The following is a 23,403-nucleotide window of genomic DNA, read 5'->3' on the forward strand; positions in this document are numbered from 1 at the left end:
AACATCACAGGGCTCAGAGCAACTGTGCTAGAAGCTGTCATCAATTAAAATGAAAGGACTCTCTTCTCAGTTATGTTCAATCTAAACCCCTTTCATCGGGAAGAGTTTTACAGCCTAATAAACTGTTCAGATCAAGTTGAAACTCTTCAAAAGAGACCAAGTGATTGGTCTTTGGTAATTGTGACTTTAGTTACCTATATGCAACAGAGTACCCTTTCAGCCAGCTGTTTGATTAAACCAACCCCTTCTGTGCTTTGAAGGCTCTCCCTTGTGCACACACACACAGGCTTGTGCCAAATGGGCAGCTATTTACCAAACTCCTGTCCAGCCCTCCAAGATCCACAAGTGAGAGGGAATGGCTCTTTATCACCCGAGGTTCCAGTTTAGTTCACATACTGACATAGCACATTAACAATTCCAGACTCCTCATAAAAGATGTTTCTATCTTTGCATGTCATACAATGTTTGACATTTTCATGGTCAGAGTGAGATTCCAATCCTCCACCCAAGAGACTCAAAATTTACAGCTCACAAAAGTTGAAAGGATTTACTTATTCATTATATTGGCTTTTTAACCCTAAAATTAATGAAGCAGAGAAGTCGCACTTCAGAACCCCTTCTTTCCTCCACCAAGTGCCTAGCTTGAACAGTCAATTATTATTCTTCTGGCCCTGTCATGTTTGTACTCTCTGCAGCACTTCATCATAGTTTCCACGTGAGCAGGACTACCCTGTACAGCTTGCCTTATGGCGTAGTGGACAAGTAATCGTGTCTAGGGGGTGAAGGTTTCAGTTCCTTTAGGAAAGGGATTATGCAGGGTTGGAAAGGAATTGAATCTGGGCTCCCATTTTTTGGGCCAATATATGCAGAACAGGCAGCAGGACCTCCTGCCCCTCCTGGGGTCATACTTAAAGGGGAATGGACACTGCATCTTCTCTCACCAGGGCATAATCAAGCTCAGGATCACAACTGGAGAGGGTTGTTACAATCCAAGTGCAGAGATTTCAGACCTACCATTGCTTGTTTCCTAGTAGTTGCATCTAGGTAGCTCATCACTCAGCCTAAAGGGCTTTTCAGCCCAAGTCAGCCTTCTGAAGAGCACAGTATACAAAGACAGATGCCGAACTCAAAGCCACAAGCTGGACTTTTGGGGCTGGATGCCTGTTTGTTTTCCTTTAAATGGATCTGGACCTGAGATGTAACTCACATTCTCCAGAGAGGGAGTGAAGTGTGACAGTGAGATGCTTGCTCACTGTTATGCTTGAGTACCTGCCTTCCACTCAAAGGTCAAGAGGCTTAGAGAGCTAATGCATAGGTATCGAAGAGCTGAACCATGACTATCAAAACAGTAAGAGTGATTTGCAACATACCTGATATTCAATGTAATTAGGAGATGAAGCACCCATTAGCAATCAGAAAATGGACAAATTAGTTTGCACCTACACAGGCTAAAAATGTTACTATTTAAACATTATCATCTAATGTTTTGGGGTTTTTTTCCCCCCTACCCTTGTTCCTAAGGCTCACATTCTCCCTCTCTTTTCCTTACTGTGGGACTGCCAATTTATCCATAAAGGTCCAGTGCTGTCTTCTCTCAACAAGACACCTCTGATGCCTGTTTAGTCAGGGACTCAGCATGTGAGTCCAATGCTTTCATTTAGCCCAACATCAACTCAGACAAAGGCAACAGCATCTGGCTTTCAGCTCAGTCTTGATCGAGGTGATGTCTGTCAGACTTCTACCTTTTTTTCCCCTCCCACAGAGAATATTCAGTTTCCTTTTCCTACATCCTCTTACCCATGTTTAAATGTTTGTTGTCTTCATCCAGGAAGCAACAGAGTTTCTAAAGAACAGCAGAATTTGTAGAGCTGAGATATTTCATGCAGCTCAACCCACAGTGCATTAATTGTTTCTGGTTTTCAGGTGAAACACCATGAATTTTGAAGTACCACACACAATGTTGATGCTCCCAGCAAATCGGACATTACAGGTTCACTTGCTATTTGTGCTCCTGCACTCAGTAAAGTGACTTGATCTTCTCCTCCTAGTGGGACTAATGAATATGTCTTATGGCAAGTACTTCGTCTCAGCATGGTCAGTTCCCTTCTGACTGCATTTGGGCTGTGAATTCTCGAGGACAGGGGATTTCTCCCTGTCAAAGACACACCATTTAAAGCACTTGAGAAGTGGCAGAAAGAGGGAAGCGGAAGAAGGAATCTTTACCTTTTTTGGAACTTTTGAATGCCATGGTAAGCATGGTTTCAGGATACGTTTTCAGAAAAGACTGTAAATTACCGCTGGAAATTATTTCCTCCCAAGTAAGACCAGCCAGGAATACACCCACACCAGCCAGCTTCCATTTGAAGTCAGATTTGCAGCATCTCAGTTCCCTACTGAAAGGAAGCTGAGTTTTTGCACCTAGTTTACTGGATGTCTAATTCAGCAGGTCACTGCCACTTTCCATCCAGAATATTCACCTTTCCTCCCACTTCCCCCAGCTAAAACAGTCACTGAAATCTGAAAAAAACCCCAAACCTGGAGCAATCTAGTTTTTTTTTTAAATTTGAATAGTATTCTGAAGATGGAGAAGAAAGCTGGTAATGTCCCTTCTGCAAGAATTTAGCAGATTTTTGAAAATTTTTTTTACAAATCGAAACAATCCTATGATCTTTGCCTCCTCACTGCTAGAACTGTGCTGTCCTCTGCCCATTTTCTGCTTAGTGTGCCATGCAGTCTTTTAGATCTGCAAAGCTGTGTTTGCTCTGCAGGTGACACATGCATGCAATTCTCAAATTCCTGCACGCATTGTCTCAAATCCCCTGCAGTAGAAACCACTCGTGCTGCAGTTTTTATTATTTTGCCCAAACCCACTAAAAGAAAAAAAATCCATGCTCTCATTTGCTGTGATTGCTATGAGTGCTTCTTAAATAATACTTTCTGGCATGACTGCCCACTAAAGAAAATGGAAAAAAAAACCAAAAACAAAACCGATCTAAAATACAGCAATTGCTATTGAAATCACCTTCAATAGCCTTCTCTAAAATGTTACATGAAGTTACATGAGTAGTATTACAAGAAGAAGCATTACAACGGTCACATATTATCACAAAAGGAAAAGCAAGTATATTTAAGTTTCATGATTTAACGGTGTGTACGTGCACAAGGGTGAGAGGAAAACAACAGCAGATAGAGTTCATTACTGAACGGTGGGACTGCATGTTTGAGGGAAAGAGAGGACAAGGACCGCCACAGGAGCTGTCTGAAAGCAGCGAAGGAGATGACATGCCACTAGATGGCACTCAAATCTACAGCACAACCCCAGAGCTTGCAAGGTCCCTGAAAAGTGGTGCATTGCAAGCAGCTGTCTGCAACCTGAGGGCAGAGATCCCAGCAGACAGACAGAAGATTTGGGGGACTGGAAGACCTAATGATGTCTGAGGTGCTGTGCCACAGCACGCGAGGCAGCCGGGCCGCAGAAGATTAAGAGAGCTGCAGGTGGCATCCAGGTAGCTGGTCCAGCCACGGTGATCTGCTCACTGGCACGCAACAAGGATAGATATATTTTCCACTACGACTTAGACATCTTTCGCTCCCTGGCCACTTCCCACATCACCCCATAACTAGCCTCAAAACTACGGGGGGAAATAAGGAGTCTGGCTTCATAACAGATTTTAAACGAGTATCTCAGAGCAGGCTAAGGAAGGCAGCACTATCACCTCTCTCAGTTACTGAATTTTGTTTCAAAAATTAAGGGGCTCCCTCCAGTCTAACCCCCACATCCACAGAAGCCAGCAGTGGGCCACTCTGACCAAGTGTCTAGACTTGTAACCACTGAAAATCGAGATGTGTACTCTCCTATGCAAGAAGCTGTCTTGCATGCATAAATCTCTGTGTGCAGGTACTGTTAATGTTTGCCTAAACTTTTTTCCCTCCTTACTGCCTGTAGAGTTCACAGAACGCCTTAAGAAATATGAGGAAACATACCATTAAAACCAAGTTACTTAATGCCTTCTAAAACATACGTACTGTTTCTATAAGTAAGCATCAAAACCACAATAACTAAGCCATTAATCCTTAATAAAACTTCTTTTTTTTTTTTTTTAATCCATCTCTCTGTTCCCTGGCAGCGAATATTACAGCTGCTCACGGCTACCAAGACTGAACCTTTCCTTTTCCAGTGCAGATGCTCTTGGCACTACTGGGCTGAACCCAGAACTTCTTTACAGCTCGATCAACAAGATCTATGAATATTCAGGCACTACGGAATTTGGGCAGATATCCAAGAAGTGGCAGGACCCAGCTGCTTGCTTTTGCTCTGCTCTTCCCCTCCTTATGAGTAGTAATGTATGGGGACAGAGCTGATCAGGAGTTATTTTCTGAAGGGCTCAGGTCATAGACAGCGTTTGTTCTCATTACCACAGCTCTGAGCGGAGCTGGGAGAGCAGGTACGATCGCCGCAGCGCCAGGGACTGAGGGAAGCAGGAGAGGAGGGGTGTGAGGAAGCTGAGCTGCAGCTGCTTTGCTTTTGCTCCAAGCTCCCAGGGCAGCCTCATCCTCAGCCCTTCTGGCACAGACTTTTCCTCTGCCATGAAAGCTTCTCCAGCAGCAACTGCCAAATCTGCAGTTACCTCTTGGATAAAAAAACTCCTCAACCCCCTTTTTTACCAGTTCCTGGAAGAATCTGCACCAGAGACAGACAAAGCTTAGAAGAATCATCTGAAGAAAATTGCTCCCCAAAGGAAAGACACAGAGCATTGGAAAACCCAAGCATTCAGCCTCTGGCCACCACTAACAAACACAGACCTGCCCAATAGCAGTCAGGGCTACAGCGACTGCTCCCTGCCTTCCAAGCAGCCTGGCTCCACGGAGGAGCAGGAAAACAACTTTGTGCTTTCCCTCGGAGCCAATACCAGCAAGTGCAGCCTTGAGACTAACCAAACACGGGCCACAACATGCTGGTCAGGAGCAACCAGGGGTGGCCCAGAGGTGGTGATTGTACCGGTGCTTTTTGGGTTGATTTTCCTCCTGGGAATGGTGGGAAACACATTGGTCTTGGTTGTTTTAGGGCGTCTCTGGCCTGGGGGACGCCCATCGCACAGCGCTACCAACATCTTCATCCTGAACTTGAGCATTGCAGACTTCTGCTTTCTGCTCTTCTGCGTCCCCTTCCAGGCCACCATCTACTCCCTGCCAGAGTGGATCTTCGGTGCCTTCTTTTGCAAGTGGGTTCACTACTTAGCCATGGCAACAATGCTGGTCAGCATCTTTACTCTGGTGGCTATGTCTGTGGACAGATACATTGCTGTGGTCCATGCCAAGCGTTCACCCCACATCCGCAGCAAGCGCAACGCTGCCCTCGGTGTGGGTGTCATTTGGCTGCTGTCTCTACTCATTGCCATCCCTGTAGCTCAGCACCAGGCCCTCATGAGTGGTCATCAGCAAGCACCCAACAGCTCCTTCTGCTGGGAGCACTGGGCAGATGGTTCAACAGAGAAGCAGATGTACAAGGTTACCATCCTGCTGGTAGGATACCTCCTGCCCCTGGTGCTCATCACCTGCTGCTATGCCAAGGTGGGTGAGAGGGACACGAGTAATGGTTAAATGGAGGGAAAGATAACTCCCAGACTCTTGGTGGCTTGGATGTGCACACTTAAGCTACCCAGCCAACAAATAATAGATCCAATCCTTTCCATATTCTCTCCTGGTACAGAATACTTCTCTGAGGCAGAGGGAGGAAAGGAAAACAGAGAACGAAATTATACCAGCTCACAAAAAAGATTACAACTGCTAAGTTGACACCCAGCCTGACACCCAAATGCCCTAAAGACTCTTGCTGTTTTTACTATTTTTCAGTTTGTCCTCTCTTGCTAATAAGTGTTTGTTCCTGGCAAGAGGAAAAACCCATGGAGGGAGAAACTATGCAGAAAGTGTACAGAAACAGTATTAGATAAAGATGTTAGATATTAGATAAAGATATTAGATAAAGAAATCACTCCGATTTCTTTCCTTTTTTTTTTTTGACACAAAGCTCAGACACTGTGTCTTGCAAAAAGAGATCTTAGGAGCAGAGTTTTATTCCGCAAGAAATTTCTTCCTTTCTTCTTGTGGATCGCTATCACTTAATTTTTTGATTTCCCCTTACTGATCTTTAGCATGTTTAAGACTGCACAACTATGAGTTGTGCTAGCATGCAGAGTAAGTTTTCTGTGAATTTTGAGTTAATACCCTATTGTGCAGGGACTGCCAGGGACTGGACTTCCTTGTCACTAGTCAGTTGCAGATCTACCCTCTTGGAAAAAAAAATGTTTTCCTGGAATTTAAGTTTATGTCTGTTTAATCAAAAAATACATCACTTTCAATACTAATCTGTTCTGCTATCATCAGTGCTAAGGACAGGACAATGCACTTATATTTAAGCTAAAAATCTCTAAACCTCAGGCCTTGCTTGTCACAAAAGGAAAAAGCCACTAGATCTCTTAACTCCTGTCACTGTAGCTCCACTGTTTGTCCCCTCACTGCCCTAGGTGAGAGAGCAGCAACTGGAAGGTGAGCTGCATTTAATAGAGGCATTTTTTGTTCATTAATTGCTTTATAAAATCTAGTCTGTTAGCTCCAAAGGCCAAATTATAAACATTGCCAGGTTACTGCCGTGTTGTAATCAGGTTTCAAAAGCTTGATCTAGATGTTGTTAACTGAGAATTTCCCTACAGTCATATTTCTTATGACTCTCCCTCTGAAAGGAGAACCCACTCCCAGCTGCCCCATTTGTTAGTGCTGCGTTCATGAGTAGCAGGACAGTCACACCAGGGTACAGTACTAGCAGCCTGCTCTCTGCCTTTGTATATAATCAACCTAGAGAATAAATGTAGATAATCTGAGGCACAATCTAAAACTCAAAATCCATGGAAAGACTCCTGTGGATTTCAGCATGGTGCCAGCTGAGCTCTTAATATATGCTGAACTACATCTTCTGGAAGCATAGCAGTTTTAATGCTTTTTCCAAGCCTTGTTTCTTGAAGGAGAAAGAACTGTGGAGGAGTTTAATTCTAACTAACTGTTAGAATTAAAAGTCTCAAGGTATCAAATTCAACTTTGGTTGAAGTCATGCTAAAACAATTCTTTTAATTTTTGGTGCTTGTATGCGAAGTTCAAATACTAATTACACAATTCAATTTCCCATTCAATATATTGCTCCTTTTTTCCCCCCAAGGTTTTATATCATCTCCATATGAAAGTAAAGAACATTTCCAAGAAGTCAGAGAGATCAAAGAAGAAGGTAAATATCTTTGCTTTAATCTGTACACTGACTATAACATAATAGATATGTCAGGTTTCTAAAATAACCAATATCCTTTTCAAGATCCATCCGCATACTGAAGTGTCATTCATGTACCAGTCTTTCAGCTCAGGTTCAGAATTCATGTTGACAGTTTGTTATATCTTTATAGACACAATACATAATGATGTCATTATTGAAATGTTATACTGATCTCTATATACAGGCCTGCTGGACTGCCTTTTGATTTATTGTGCTATAATAGAATCCCACAAATACTATCTTCTTACATTGGCAGCCAGTAAGATACTCAGACTATAAAAATATCTAGGTGTTTTGAGTACACCTCAGCAAGCTAAAAGGAAAATACGTGAAGAACCCTGAAACTGAAGTACTTCAGTTTTGCTGCAGTTTGCATTTAAGATCTTTCTTAAAGCTTGCATCTAAGTAGGTGGTGGATTCAGATCCTGGTTTGATCCCTTCGCAAGCCAAAGAACAGGGTTATCCCTGGCTCAAGCTGTATGAAATAAGCAGAATTGCAAGTATTTACTGAGAAAAATGTTAAGGATAGATTTTTTTTTTTCTGTGTTAGAATCTTAGAGTGAATAAGCCATAATTAATAGATGTTTTCAGGTAGCAAAACTCACCGACTTCAGTGATGCAACATCAGATTTACCTGACGTGAAAGCGGAAAATGCTATTTCAGTCAGAAATGTTATAATTGTTGAGTGTGCAGTGATAAGTGAAACTGTAGGCTACCTGGCTAGTCAAAGACAGAAAGTAATGGAGTGCTATCATTAACTGCGGATAGGATAATCAGGTCACAGTCTGTGCCAGCAGCACAGCAACTGTACAACCCAAATGAGCGGTGTGTGCGCCTCCAAGCAGATGTGACAGCCAGTGGAGATGACTAAGGAGTGCTTTGATTTGCTCTCAGCCAATGCACTGGCCAGTTTCAGCAGCTACCTGCCACATTAGAGCAGCCCTACAAGATGTTGCCATGATGCTGTCTATGACAAAAATGAGGGTCGTTACAGCAAACATGGCCATTTGATTGAAAAGGGTGCAAGACACAGAAATCAAAGCTTTGACGTGACTCCAGCCAAAAAAGACAGACACTGGTACCACAGCTGCAACAAGCTACAGATATTTTGAAACATGGAACCACTTCGGGGCATGACAAGTTGCATCCAGTGATTTATTCACTAGCATTACAGGACCCCCCTGTAAATCTAGATCACTCACAAGATGAGGAATTCAAGATACTAGATTTTCAGCATGTGGCAGCTGTACCTCATAATAACCTGAACCAGTACTTCTATTGATTTCTCTCTTGCCAAAGAGACTTACTGTAATGGAAACAAAAAGGTATATCCCTAAACATAACATACCCATCTGTTTCTTATCTGAGAAAGAAACCAATCTAAGTAAGTTTATGTTCTGTATGCAGCTAAGGTATCACAGGAAAATGTACAGTTCTCATCAACATAGATGTCTTCATGATCAACCTATTCAGGAAAAAGCAGAGGTACTTTAGGAGGTTAACTGCACTTTAGCAGCTATAGTAGCATTTCAAACAAAACTTAAGGGTTTTTAATACAAAAATGGTATTATCTTTCAGGTGTATCCTCTGCAATATTATGCTACAGTTTTAATGGTCTGGGCTGTGCTGCTTCTAGTTGATTTAGAACTGTTAAAGACATTTTGCCAGTCCTTTATGCCTATGAATCCTAACCAGATTTAACTATAGATTATATTTAGTTTCTACTGGTTCATTACATTCACTAACATACACTCAGTTTTGTTGGTAACATGATTATCAATCCATAATGGTCTTGCACCTACACTGCCTGTAAGGATAGAACTCAACTGGTATTTGCAATATTATCTCACAATACAAGATGACTATAGAAGTTATAATACACCATGCACAATATTTCCTTGATGGGAGTTACTTTCCCTTTCCCCTTAGGGTGTTTTTGATCATGTTTTGTGTTCAGTTGCTGAGTTCACAAAGTAAGCATAAAGCCTCACAGATATCACTTGTTCCTGAACCTTACGGAGATTAATGTTATTAGTCCAGCTCATCTAATTTCAAGTAGGTTCTGATAAATATTCTTTTAATCACCTTTTCTAAGGCAATAAATTATGCAAGAATTAGCTGCTATATATTGCTTGCTGCAGGAATACCACCAGACCTAGATGAAACAGACTATGTTGAAGAACACCATGTCCTATTTTGCCTACTGACTTTCTGATGAATGCTGATGCTGCCACAGATATACTGTGAGTTAAAATTTGAGAACCAAGAGTATTGTTTCTGGGCAGATAGTGCAGACTACAAGCAGAAAGCACAGTCTTGTGTGCTTAACAGCTACCATGGGAAAAGGCAACCAAGATCTGTTGACGATTTTATGTAAAATACAGTAAATGAAGTGCTAAGAAGCACTATCATTTTGCATAGAATAATTTCATGACTTCACAAGTTTGAAAAGTTGCTTCAGGTCTCAAAATCACCAACAAATCCCTAAACAGTTTGGTTGGTTTAAATTCCCCTCCTGTCTTTTGTTACCTATATATATGAATGGCACGCTATCCATTTCTTTGCTATATTTGAAGAGAATGCTACCAACAGTCAAAAGTTACTACTGTTGTTTTCCCATAAAGCAGTGAGTTACAGAATTTCCTTTATGACACTCATTTCAAATGTATCTGTTTGCATTGTTTTCAGATTTGACCTGTAGAGTTAGATGAAAAAACAGCTCTACAGTTTCTTCAGCCTTGGGTTTCCTGATTAGATATTACTTCACCAGTTCAAACATGGTGAATGGTACAGCACTTCTTCCTCCCTCCCCTTAAGTATTTCCCTGGCCATAATTCTGGAACGCCCGGAAGCAATTCTTGCTCCATTCAGCACAGTTAGGCCTAATTAAATAAGTGATCTTTCAGATGAAAGAAAAATCAAATACATTCCTCTATACACACACATCACCTTCCACAATTTGTTTCCTTCCAGCACTTTCCGTGTAGAAATTGATCATCTAGCCTTTCTGCAGGCCAAACAGCATCTTTAGTGTACCTATTTCAAGTATTTTTTGTTTCAACCACTTGTCTTAGCACTTTATAAGGTGTCTTTCTTGGGTAGGTTGCAGACACACTCAATTCCTGCATATGCTTTCAAAGTATACTTTAAACACATTGAATGTCAATCATTTAAAGCAGATCTTCTTAAGAACACTTCACATTAGAGCCTAATAGGAAATTTGTATGTGCGTGTCAGTTCTGTTAAATTAGCTTCCTTCATATGTACTTAATTGGTCTATTAGTGACAAGTAGTTTTGTTTGGTTTTAATTCATAAACGTCAGAGTTTAAGTGAACAGCTTTTGCTTATTTTGCTCAAAGATGTTTGACAAATGAATCTTGCTCCACATTTGAAAGGTTAATTTAGCATATACAGAACATCTAGCTTGTTCTGAAATACGTGTGACTTCAGTGGCTAAACCCTAATTGCCTTGATCTATCAAAAGAAAGTGTAACAGAACAGCAGTGTCTTCCGATATGAGGTGATAAAATTACCTGATTCACATCTGTTAATTCACAGTATGTATCTTGACCCCACTGATACGGAAAACAAAGTGTCATACTGGTACAAAAGAGTACAGTCTGGAACTATGACCACTCCGTTCCTACTTTGTTCCTATAATTTCAAGAAAGCAGAACACTTGAGCTATTATCCTCCTCCCACCCCTACGGGAAGGGATTTTGGGTTTGGTCTGTTTGGTTTTTTTCCCCCGTTTTTTTGTGTTTGGTTTGTGGTTTTGGGTTTGGTTGTGTTTTTTTTAACAGGTAATTAGTAAATTTTGCAAACAGCTATTTGTTCAGATCTCACTACATTCATCTGGGCTACGTGAGTAAAGGTCTCAAAGGAATCAAACTGCAGACTCGGAGTCCTTGTTGAACAAGATTTTCCAGTGAAATGGTTGCCTGCATTACCGCTGCAGACAGTTTGTTTTGCCATTCAGAATTCCAGAAACTACAATATCCGTTCTGCTTTGTGCTAGACAGATGCCTCAAGATAGAACACTTCCAAGATAAAACATAGTTAAGAACCAAAGCAAATGCCATAGAGCTTAGGGAAGGGACTTCTTATAAACAGCATTCCACATGCTGGCTGAAAACACATTGCTATTATTCTCCATTATAGGCTGCTTCTAAAAAAAACAGTAATATCGGGTAAGATTTTTTAAAGCGTTATGACCTATTTCTGGATCTATAGCTTTCATTGACCTTGTTGGAGTCTTAGTATAATACCATTCCCGCCACCCCCAAATCCTGTAAACACTGATAACAGGCAGAAGGGGCACCATCCTAATTCATATGGTTTGAGCCACGGAACACAGAAATGCATGCAGTAAGGAAGTAGTACAGAGACAAATCCAAATTCAAGCCACCTGAAAGGTCATAGAGGAGCCGGTATTTTATCTGCTATTAGTACATCCTGTGAATCTCGAAACAACATGTGAATCTGGATAAGGCCAATAGTTACAGAACAAGTGAGAGACTGCTAGATGCAGACCTAGGGCAATTTCTAAAGAGATGATGACAGCATGGCCCAATGAATGATCCCAGTGTTGTGCAAGTATATGCCTGACTTTCCTAGTTGCATTGCTGTAGCAAAGAAAGCAAAATAACACTGGATTTAAGTGAATCTGAGCATGTGAAGTATATTACCGGAGCCCAGATACTTGGTACTGTAGCTCAACCTCTCTCTTTAAAGATCATATTGTAACAGTAATCTGTATCAATGCCTTTTAAAAAAAAAAAACAACTTTTTTTTTTTTTTTAATAAATCAAACACACAGACACAAAGCTTAATGAACTATGGTACTACAATTTTGTTATTCTAAGAACTCTCTTGCTCGTTTTCTCTACCACTTCTTTCTGTCTTTTTCTGGCACAGCATGGTTTTCCAGTGCTTGGCCCCCACAGCGCTGTGCTCAGCCTTCAGTATAAGCTTACCTGGTGTGCGCTGTCTGCGCCCAGCAGAGGAGCACCAGCTGCCCAGGGACGGAGCAGAGCTGCGCATGCAGAAAAGCATGCCTACTGTCTGTTATCCAAGTATGGAAACAAAACCCAGTTAAAAGTTAAAACAATTGTAAGTATTTTTAGCTATCTGCGCAATTAAGAGGAGCTCTGACACATACAGCTAAACAGAGTGGCACTGCCACCCAAATTCCCCTCAAGGGAGCCTTGTCGAAAAGTTCCCAGAGGACACTGGTATATGAAGCATCTTCTCTAAATAAGCCTTAAATGCCAGGCTTCACTTCAGGAGGATCTGAAGACCCTGCTGTTGTCTCCCAGACAACATTGCCACAAGATATACCTGGTGTTCCAGTGTGGATTTCATTCTGTGCATGGTGTTTGCAAAGTCACCTTTCCCTTCTCTTCCATTATTTGCTATCTTTCTGCTGTCTATCATTGTCCCATTTGCCACAATATTGTACTGAAAGTTTATGTTATTTGAAGATATGTAGGGGCTAGAAGGACAGATAGGAGGGCCCTGTTTTCTAAGGCCAACCTACCTGTGAGCAATGTTTAGGTACATGATTGTAAAGTTAATTAGAAACACATTTTGTTTGAATGGGACCAGTTTATGAATAACCCAGAGAACTTTGACAGCCACTCCCTCCAAGTTCAAACACTCGCTGAAAAGAACAAGTTTATCTAACAGAATCCTACAGATGACATACAATCTTCCAGACACATACATCACAAAAAAAAAAAAAAAGTTTTGTGTTTGGGTTGCAATTTGTAAGCTTTTAAGTTACAACATGATTATGTTCAAACTATAGCAGCTTTTTCAATTTATGCACACTTGAAACTTTGCAAAAATTTCCCTTGCACAAAGTTTGTTGCATCCTGACTTCATATTCCGTTATCTAAAGTTTGACCTTTAATTCAGATTCCTACTTTGCAAATTTTTATATATGCTTGCCATCTACATGTCAAGGTTGGACATGCTCAATTTAATATGCTTTTCCATTTATATGTAATATTTGTGCATTAGATCAAGGAAGAAGTTTAGGACTTTTTGCAAGCTTAGGCTGAAATTCTGCATAATAAACTGTGCTTGCAGAAGAGATACATAACTGTCTGTTTCCCCATTTGATGCCATACTAGCTGCACAAGTTTGCTAACCTTAAAATTGAGATGGTGTGATGCTGCAGGATTCCCCTTTGCAATTTTGGATAATTGTTTCTTGAGGCCAGCCAGCAAGACCACATGCTAAGAAATCCTGTGCACCCCTCTACCACAAATAAAGTATGTTTCAGTTCTGTTACTTCCTTTCTGCATTATGCAGAGTACAGCAAGTCTATAATTTGGCTCCAAGGAAAGTTAACAATTCCCAGTCTGACAGTGTTGAAAAGTGTTTCATAAGAACCCAGCCCTAGGAACTCTGTACATATATTTACAGTAAATAAGATGATTTAACAATGGAAATTAATGCAAACCCAGGTCTATTCTGATCATGAAATGGCCCTGTGGTGTTTTACGGGCCTCTGGAGCACACCAGGGTTCCTCAATGTTTACTGAGTTTTGTCCTGTTATTTGTTAAAGAACAAATAACAAAGCTTGCAAACTGAAATCTGAAATGCTTTTTCAAGTTTAAGAATGTTTCTGGGGATGTGAAATTCACAGCTATTGTGCAAGCTCCCTCGGAAGGACAGTAGGAGTTGTGGAACCTTGAGGCCAAAAGCTCTAATTAACAGACCAGTTGAGCCATTTAAAGCTAACAAATTAGTACTATGCTTTTCTATTGTTTAGCTACAATAAAAAGGTGAACCATGCTTACCTGGTGAGAGAGCAGTGTCTCTTGTTTTGTTCTCTATTCCTTTCCTAATGATTCCTAAAATTTAATTTGCCTTATTTTATTACTTTTTAAAAATTTCCCCTCTTCTAGCCACTACTTGAGAACCAAGCTGTTCACAAAGCTATCATAAATTCAAGATCTTGCTCCAAAATTGTAATGGTCAGTTCAAAGCACATCTCTCTCTACAAAGCTGATTGTTTTCTTCCTCAGCTCATATATTCACCACCTTACATTTACCTACATGCAAATTAGCTCTTCACTGTTCCGGAGCTAAGTAAACACAAATACATACAGAGCTGATTTGGGACACTCCGTGGAGCACTGCATTTTGAAGGTCATAGAACAGCTTGAGGTAAAACATAGGTAATTCCTTCAAGGTAGATGGGTATTCCTGAACATCTTGGCCAAAAGAGGCAGACAAAAGTTGCACTGTAACTGCTTTCCTATATGCTGAACTATTTCTTTGGCTTCTGTTCACACAGATGGAAGGTTTTCATATAGACTTAATGAATGTGATGTTCAAGGCCTTGGCACTTGAACAACGTTAAGTACGGCAAAGGAGCATGGGAGATCCTGGGATCCATCCAGCAAAATATATTAATCAGAAGTGAAATCCTGCAAGTTGTTTTGCTAACAAGAGCCTAGGGCAGCAGGAATAGAGAACATCGTTACCTATTAGTGGATAATAGGAATATCATAATGCTCATAGGTATTTATGAATACAAAGTGAGTCAGTATTAAAAGCATCAACAGAGGAGATTAGTGACAATCACAGAATGAGAGACGTGCAGATGAGCAGTTAGAACACTGCAAGCAAGCTGGTGGGAAACGAAGAGTCCACCTCTTAGCACGCAATGCAAATTGCCAAAATGAACTGATAACAACTGAAAATCTATTTGCTTCAATCCCTCCTTTTCTTCATGACAGCCAACTGCCACTCTGATTGCAAGAAAGAAAATACAGAACAAGGAAAAAGAACACTTTCAGTGTGTTTTTCAGACCACTGAAGAGTAGTATTACACTTAAGTGTAATAAAAAAGACCAAAAGGCAGTGAGAAGTGCTTCAGAAGTAATTAACAGATGTGTTTGCTCTGAAGCAGAGGAAGCTGCTACCCAACATTTTCGTTAAGAATAGGTATTTGGCCTTTTTTCAATCAGCTGTTTGAAACATTGTGCATTTATCACTAAGCTATAAGCATGTTTCTGGAGATCAAATTGTGCTTTGGGACCTTTATTTTCGAACTTTATGGGTAGAAAGGAAAAGGATGTTTACAAATGCATCGGGGAGTCAGATTTGTGAACAAAGGAGAGAAGAACCTGGCACCAGGAGAGAGTAAACTGACAGTTTTCACTTTGCACTTTGGCTTAAAGAGGGACGCGGAGCAAAGGGATGCTCTTGACTGATTTCTGTCTTGAGGATCCCAGAATCTAAAGCCACAAAAAATGTTTTCCTCAGAAGCTGGTAAGTACCTCCAGCAGTACAGTGGTAGATTGTGCTAAGCCACATGTCCTTCCTGGGCACTGACACAGTATACCTGCAAAAAAGCAAAAGCTTAGGGCACCATGGGTCACTACTTCTTTTGCCAAGCCTTCACTACAGTAAAAGTACAATATATAGCCAAGTCTGAAACTGTGTAGCTTACCCAAATCAAGTCTGGGGCAATAAAAACATGCACCAATTGTCTCTCAAACTTTAGGGAAAAGGAGATGCAAGTTAGAGAGAAGCCTAACAAGAGAAAAGAATTTATCAGTAAATCACATCATCAGATAGGTTTTGTATTAGAAGTCAAGAGAAAAGTCCTGGCCCACACACTAAGGCTGAGGAAATATGGTTTGATGTGAAGAAGCAGCACTGGCTAGAATAAGTCTGCCTTTGGAGTCACAGCAGAACATTATTAATTGAAATTAGTTTTGGGAAGTAAGGGGAAGGAAGACCCAAAGTCCAAAAGTTCATTATCTCCCGCATCCTCCCACAGACAGTAATAAAGGAAGGGTCAGTTGTTATTTGCTGATAAGACAGTGTGGAAAAACAGGCATAGGCTTCTTTATGCTTCTTCCTTCAGAATCATGGAAGAAAAGAGAGAAAAAAACTTCCACTATATTCAGAAAACAGCAGTTGCCTCACTAATGAAGCCCAGTTCTTCTGCCAGCTAGCGAGGATGTACTGTTTAATAAAAACCTCATTGAATGTTCTTTCCCATTTCTGTGTGGCTGAGGTACACAGTAAAAATGGATGGTCTGATCTGCTCTAAAAAAGATGTGCATCTAGCTGTCTCAAACTATGACTAGATCAGGAAAGTGACAAGCTCTCTACCTTTAGACAGCTCTGTCCACTCTATATTTTAATCTCAGGAATGTTTATTAATCTAACATATCAAGTAGTTCTGGCAAAAATAGGTAAGTCCATGGAATACTCAAAGCATATGACTCATTACAGGGCAATCTTAATTTTGCCCTTGACAAGTTGCCTGACAAGTTGAGGCAGCTTCATTAGAAGCTTATCAAGGACAACAGCTCAAAACACAATTAAATGCTAAAGACTTCATCATCCTCCAGAATGAGGCATCTCCCCCAAAAAGGGTTTTTAAACCATTTCCCACTGCTTTTTGAAGGACAGGGGAAGGCTAAAAGCAAGAAATAGCTTATCCAGGGCTGGGTGTGTGTGTGTGGGGAAATCAAAGGGAAAACAGACAAAGAACAGCAGGAAAGCATAAATGACAGTCAGATCGCCTGTAAAGATAACAAAAGAATAAGCAAGTAAATTCTAGACAATCTGTGCATGACTGAAACCATAAGGGGGGGAAATAAGAGAGAAGTTTATCTATTTATTTAACAAACAAAAATATTTATGACTTTCCTAGTCTCTATTTCCCACCATGCTATCGATTCACTGTATAGCTTAAGCACACTTTGTCTGTACAATAAATAATGCACTAAGTTATTTTGTGGAGCTGCTTGAAAAACTTCTAGGAGTATTAAGAGAGAGTTAGATAATCCAGTAGCGGCCATTGTACATGTCTATTATGGATGCACTGAACCTTTGGAGATGAACCAGAAGGCTAGCATTAAGAGGGCACAGCTAGACCAACAGTAATCCATTAACTGTGCAAATTATCACAGCCCACTGAACAAACTCAAACAGTACACAAGCTATTTGGTTCAGTCCTCCGCAGCTGGTCGCAGTCTATATTAACATTAGTTTTAGCTACAACAAAGTTACCACATTAAAAGTCAAACATAATATTTTGTTTCAGTTTCCTCTATCTTAACTAGATATTCCCTAACTTGAAAAAACAGACACAAGTTCCATTTCCTAAACATGTTTCTTGAGTCATGAATTATGTATATTATTGCTCTAATACTGTCTGTTTTCTATCTGCAAAATCCCAAATAGCCGGACCTCAGAAACAGCTTTGTGCTAATACATAGCAACTGCAAACCCATTTTTTAATACTCAGCCCTATATTAAAGGCATGGTTTGTTATTTCACAATAAAAGAAGAATCTAGGTATGTATCCCTTATTCAAAAGAATATTTCAGTGCTTGTAGCCCCCTAATTTAAGCAGAAGGATGCTATGAAAGGTTGCCTCGGTAACAAGTCTAAGCTACTTAACATTGCAAGAGGGTAAAAATGTAGTACCATTATTGCTGGTGAAAGCCAACGATGGGACCTGTTTATTAATAATCTCTTTAGGACCCATCATACCACAGTAGGCAAGCTAGACCCCACAAGACCGCTACATCTGCGTCTTTCAGTTCCATCAACTTCTAATCATACCAGTATATTTTTAAGGACAGCATCTAGTTCCCAGTGTGGCCAGTTTGAGGACATTTAGGAACTGAGGTTGTTCACTCACATGGGAACATGCTTTGTCACCTCGTATGTCAGACAGCATTCTAGTAGGCGAAACAAGGAAGCACCTGAAGTATGCCAGGTAGAGGATGAACCTACAGGTTATTGCCTTTGAAAATTAATACAAACTTACTTGAGAGACCTATTCAACAGAAATCCCTTCTTTTTTTTACTTGTATTGTAGGCAAATGTTTTCTCTTATCTGTACAGAAATCTTGATCTGATGCAATAACATCTTCCTAGAGATGTTAACAGATTTAACTGGCTTGTTAACGTAGCTAAGACAAGTGAAGGTGGTACTTTTGGCTCGCATCCAAACACATTTTTCCACTTCAATAATCATCTGTTTTTATTGCAGGAGATCATTGCTGCAGACCCTATGTAAACAGAGCAAAGATGGTGCCTGTCCAACATAGAGAAAACTCCTCTTTATCACGCAGTTGATTTTCCTGCAGGGTTAAACAAGTAGAAGAAAAAGCAGTTGCCGTGAAAAGCACCTTTTAGCCTTCCCCCACATTACTACTGTCCTAGCAAGCAGAATATACTTTAAACATTTCAGTGTGATTCACTCAGATATAAGATCAGATTAAATGTATGTTATAAACAATAACTAGAATTCTAGTGTGCCCTCATGTTCTGCAGGTTTTAAAACTGTTACTTAGGAAGGTCAGCATAATATGAAGGTCCTGATCCAACTCTAACTGTCTAAAGTAAGACTTAGCCAGATATTTAATAAAGAACTATATCTAAACAGATAAATGTAGCAGCTTCTTAGAGCTGCAAACAGCTTCTGAAGTATTTTGGCATTAAAAAAAAAAATCAAAACAAAAGGTTTTTAAAGTCCTAAATAATCTTAGGAAACCTCAAGGGCATTAGAGGGTAGTTACTAAAGTGAAACAGAAGAACCTGGAAGACAAATAGATTTCCTGCAGTTTCACCTGGTATTTCCAACCCCTTTGAACAAGCCAGGTTATAAACATAAGACTTGTTTATAAATATTTTAGCAGTATCTCCCACTGTTCTCATTTTTGGGACTGCAATCAGTTGTTACAATCCCAGATGTTATACACCAAGATCTAATCACCTTATATTCTTTCTGCTACGAAGTAATGTCACTCCGCTCTTCCCTGGAGTGTGCTGTCATTTCTCCATGCTGTCATCATCTCCAGAACATGATCTTGGTAGTCAGTCTGCAATATAGAAGCCTTCTGTTAGCCAGTATACATTCATTAACATGATACCTAACTCATTGATACAGGAAGACAGAAAAAGCCATCACAACAGTAGACTCTAGGTGAGTGAAACTTTACTAAGTATTTGGAGAGCCACTGACATGGGAAAGACTGCAAATGCTCTGAGGAGAAGTATTTCGGTTGTACCGCTACTGTCTTTTAGGGCACCAGAAAAATCCATCTAAGACATAATTCCTTAAAAACCTTGCTTCATTAGTTCCGGTACTCATAATTTCCTTATCTTCCTCGTATTACGTTTCCAACAAGGCCAAGCATATGCCATAGAGGGGCAGACTTACTAAAACGTGCTGCAATTTCCATCTCATCCAAAGCACACAGCCACAGAGAGTACCAAGAGAGGAGCAAACGACCCATGAAATGCCCTCTCAGTTTAATGGGAATCCAAAAAATCTCCTTCCTGAGCCCAGCTCTACCCAGCCACCCGAGCCACCACTGGGAGACATGCTTAATTTGGCAAGTCATGCCAACTGTGCAGTGCTGCAGAAAGGTCAGAGAACATACAGAGGTTTTGCAGCAGCTGTTGTATTTGCTGTATTTTGGGGGGGCTGAGAAAAAAATTTCCCTTCTCCTAAAAGATCATTCCAGCTCAGGTGTTTTGGTGTTAGATATACGTAAGCCTGAGTCTTTATAATTTCTATTTATATATTTTAGCATAACATATATGTGTAGAGTGTATGTAGGTATAGCGATAGAGTGCTTTAAAACGAGATATAAAATCCTGCAGGTCTTCTCTAGCAGACAAAACAACTACCAGATGTAGCCATTATAACCACTGATTAAATGAGTTTCTGTTCACTAAAATTATCCTTCTTCTAGGAAAGTAATTACACACTATTCACTTGAAATCATGCAAGGGAATTATTGACAAAAGCGTTGACCTAGACTAGTAAGCCTGTAAGCCTTAAGCTGAAGTGAAGCCCAAGTTTTAATTTTTCTCCATTGCTTTTCTGCTACTTGTACAACAATTCTCCTTAGGGGAATGGTATCATCTGCATATTTGCAAATAGTTATATTTATTAAAATGACAAAATACAAATGAGAAACACTAAATACTGAAGTTGAAAAGCACACATTTTGCTGAGAATCAGGTGGGGGAAGAGGGGGGAATTCACCTGCTGTGCATCTGCTACAGTACCCCAAAAAGGGGGGACTAAATATGTAAAAAAAATTGCTCACCTGCCATTTAAAAAATACTAATGGTAAACTCCTGAAGTCAGTTGGAATTAACCCTGCAAAAAAACATTAGGAAAGGCTCTCAGGGGCCCCAAGTGAGTAACCCCTGAGCCTTGCTAGGTATTCACTGAGTGTGCTAGAAGTAGAAAGTGAGAGAAAAGCAACACCCTCAGCCTTCTTAAACTTGAAAAGTGAGGTCCCACTCCCACAGGCCTCAGAGTCTTACAGAAAGGAAGTTGAATTGACTTATAGTTTAATTTTATTTATTGTAGCTTACAGTAAATAAAAGTCATTCTTCATCCTCTTCAAAGGCTTCCAGGAAAATAAAAAAAAAATAAGTAAAAAAAAAAAAAAAGAGTACTTTTGTTGTAACACACACCCTTAACTATACCAGGTCAAGGAGTTTTTGTTCAAGAGGAGAAAGACCTTTTCAATAAAGACTGAGTTATTTCTTGGTATGCATCCTGCAGGTCCCCTGAACATTAACTTCACAGCAATATTTATAGGGCAAGGGACTTTACCTACATCAGGAACAGCAGACAGCCTGGACTTGCAGCCCCAAAAAGCAGGTGCCTCAGTCTTTGCCTTCAGTCCTCTCCCCACCCAGGTTCCTCACAGCCTGAGCCCCTCTCCCCAGGCTACCGTTTCCCCTCAACAAAAGGAGCAAAACCCAAAGAAACAGCCTGCTAAAATTCACACCAAAACAGCTCAGGCAGCTCATACCACCTACCTTTGGTTGAGGCTGCTCTCCCTGCCCCCTGGCAGCACCCAGCCACCCCTCATGCTGCTCCGCCATGTTCCTCAGCTCTCCCAAGGGACCACCTCAGCCCTCATTCCCCTTCCCCAGCCACAGCTGTGGGGCTACCACAGCTGCAGTCAGCAGCTCACCTCATGTTAACCTTCATTTTGGATGGTGATTTCAAAGAACACTGTTTTCAGGAAAATTTTACCTCACGTCAAGCTTTGGGGCTTACAAATGACAGCTTGCAATGGTGGCTGGCCAGCCTAACTGGAGAGCAAGCATTGCAGGGGCACACCTCTAATGCAGCCAGCACACGGGCTGGGATCCCAAAGGCACAGTGAGCCTCCCTCAGGTAATCATCTAGCTAGGAATATTTCTAACCAAAGAGCACTGCATATTTAAAAAAAAAAAAAATCCTCTATGCATTGTTTTTCTTGGTTTCTCCTATAAGAGTGAAGCTCCTGGAAAAATCTTCCTCCTCAGGTCAGTCTTTGTTACTCCTCTCAGTGGCATGTTCCCTTGCAGCCAGTCTGTTTTCCCCTGCAGTTACTTTCAATAGCCTTAATGTTCCTCTGCCTCCAAATGTTAGGGAGTATTATTTCCACTCTTCCATGTAACAGTTAGCATTACTGTTGCAGCCTCTGTATTGTTTGAGGTTTTACGGGCACTATCTCCATTGCCTATAGAGCTATTTGCTTGAGGCAAAAACGGGCAATCTTTGTTTTCCAGGGAGAAGGGTTGTCTTGTAGCATCCTTTTTCATATTGTCATAATTTGCCCACCTGGCAGTTGTCAGTGTTGCCTGTGTTATGCTGCCTTCACTACTGACAGAGGAAGGCAAACTCACTCATACCACAAACTTGCTTGATCACTGCGACCATTTAATACGTGATCTTGTCTTTTCCAGACAGCGCAGACGGTGCTTCTCGTGGTCGCCGTGTTCCTGCTCTCCTGGCTGCCACACCACATCATCACGATGTGGGCAGAGTTTGGGCAGTTTCCCCTGAACAACATCTCCTTCACCTTCCGCATCATCTCTCACTGCTTAGCCTATGGGAACTCTTGCATCAACCCCATCATTTATGCTTTCCTCTCAGAAAACTTCCGCAAGGCCTGCCGGCAAGTCTTCCCCTGCAAGTTCTTCCTGCGGCCGGTTCCCACTGAGAAACTGGTCAGAATACGCATGGAGAACTTCTCTACCATGCATTCGACCACTAACGTGTAAATTGGGCTCACAAATACATTTCAGGAGAAAGAGCAGCGGAAAGGGTGCTGTTTGGGGAGAACAGGTATACAAGTGCATTTCAGGGAGCAGTGCAGCCTGCAAAAACATGGACTTTGTCAGATTACCAGAGTGGTAGGAGGCATTTTTCCATCTGGCTGTTAGGACACTTGACACAGCTTGTCCTAGGGTACCTTGCTAGGCACTGGGCTATGTGCAACAGAAGTATCTGAATGTCCTTGTAGTGCCCATAAGATAGAACTCGTATGCAGTTGTAGTTATGCCCATAAAGTCTAAAGTAAGAGTTACAGAGAAGGTAGAATATGGACAGACAAGAAAAGAGCAGTTAATTACATGTGTAGACCATCATTAGGATGTGAACAATGAGTGCTGTGATGTTTAGAGAGCACTGAAAAGCAGTTTGGGAAAAGTCAAACTAAGAAGTCTTTGAATAGATCTTTGTTTCTTAAACAAGATTGACCATATGCAAGCTACATATATTTTTAGCTTGCTAGCTGTGATGGGGTCTCTAAATCTCCAAAGGCTTTGCTATAGTATTTACCTATTGGATAGTAAAACCTTTCACATGATGTGTCAGTGATGTGGATATCTGCATTTGGTGGCTCTGTATCAGCTTATATATCCCAGGGTTTGAATGTCTCTGTGCTCCTGAATGTAATTACTGCTGTTAATCACTGGCTCCAGTAACTGTCTCTTTGTGAGCAACAATAGGAAAGTGGTATTTCTCAATATATGCTTAAAAGAACTGTGGTTTTGTTTGAAAGTAATGTTTACAAAAGGCTTTATTGGTAAATATAGCGTTCTCTGAGTTATCTACCCAAAGCTTTTTATTGGCCGCTTTAGTATATAAATGCTGAAAGTTTGTGGGGTTCTTTGATAAACTGTTTTGATCAACAGTGCCCTAGCAACAATCAGTTTAGAGCATTTGTACCACGTTCAAGGCTACTGTTTGTAAATATATAAAGCGCATATTACTTCAAAATTAAGAAGCA

General features: G+C 40.8%; 2 protein-coding genes across 2 annotated transcripts in view; one reads left to right on the forward strand and one right to left on the reverse strand.

Annotated features, from left to right (window-relative positions):
• The window catches only part of LOC143165698 (dipeptidase 2-like), a 51,349-nt gene extending 32,213 nt beyond the window's left edge, over positions 1–19,136 (reverse strand). The window contains exon 1 of the mRNA XM_076349327.1: positions 19,086–19,136. The gene's annotated coding sequence lies outside the window, so the exon portion shown is untranslated. The remainder of the gene's footprint in view (positions 1–19,085) is intronic.
• Positions 3,217–22,393, forward strand: LOC143165640 (galanin receptor type 1-like). Its single transcript, XM_076349214.1, has 4 exons — positions 3,217–3,432; positions 4,852–5,571; positions 7,211–7,276; positions 22,076–22,393. The coding sequence occupies exons 1-4, from the start codon at positions 3,217–3,219 to the stop codon at positions 22,391–22,393; spliced, it is 1,320 nt and encodes a 439-aa protein (XP_076205329.1).
• The last annotated feature ends 1,010 nt before the right edge of the window (positions 22,394–23,403 follow it).

The sequence above is a fragment of the Aptenodytes patagonicus genome, chromosome 11 (genome assembly GCF_965638725.1).
Source record: "Aptenodytes patagonicus chromosome 11, bAptPat1.pri.cur, whole genome shotgun sequence".
In the NCBI taxonomy this organism is placed as follows: Eukaryota; Metazoa; Chordata; class Aves; order Sphenisciformes; family Spheniscidae; genus Aptenodytes; species Aptenodytes patagonicus.

What these genes read in the sequence shown, in the direction of transcription:
- LOC143165640 (XM_076349214.1), top strand. Translation starts at nt 3,217, where the DNA reads ATGTTTGAGGGAAAGAGAGGACAAGGACCGCCACAGGAGCTGTCTGAA. An exon ending in TCACCTGCTGCTATGCCAAG is followed by an intron (nt 5,572 to 7,210) that starts GTGGGTGAGAGG and finishes TTTCCCCCCAAG; the next exon opens with GTTTTATATCATCTCCATAT. An exon ending in CAGAGAGATCAAAGAAGAAG is followed by an intron (nt 7,277 to 22,075) that starts GTAAATATCTTT and finishes TGTCTTTTCCAG; the next exon opens with ACAGCGCAGACGGTGCTTCT.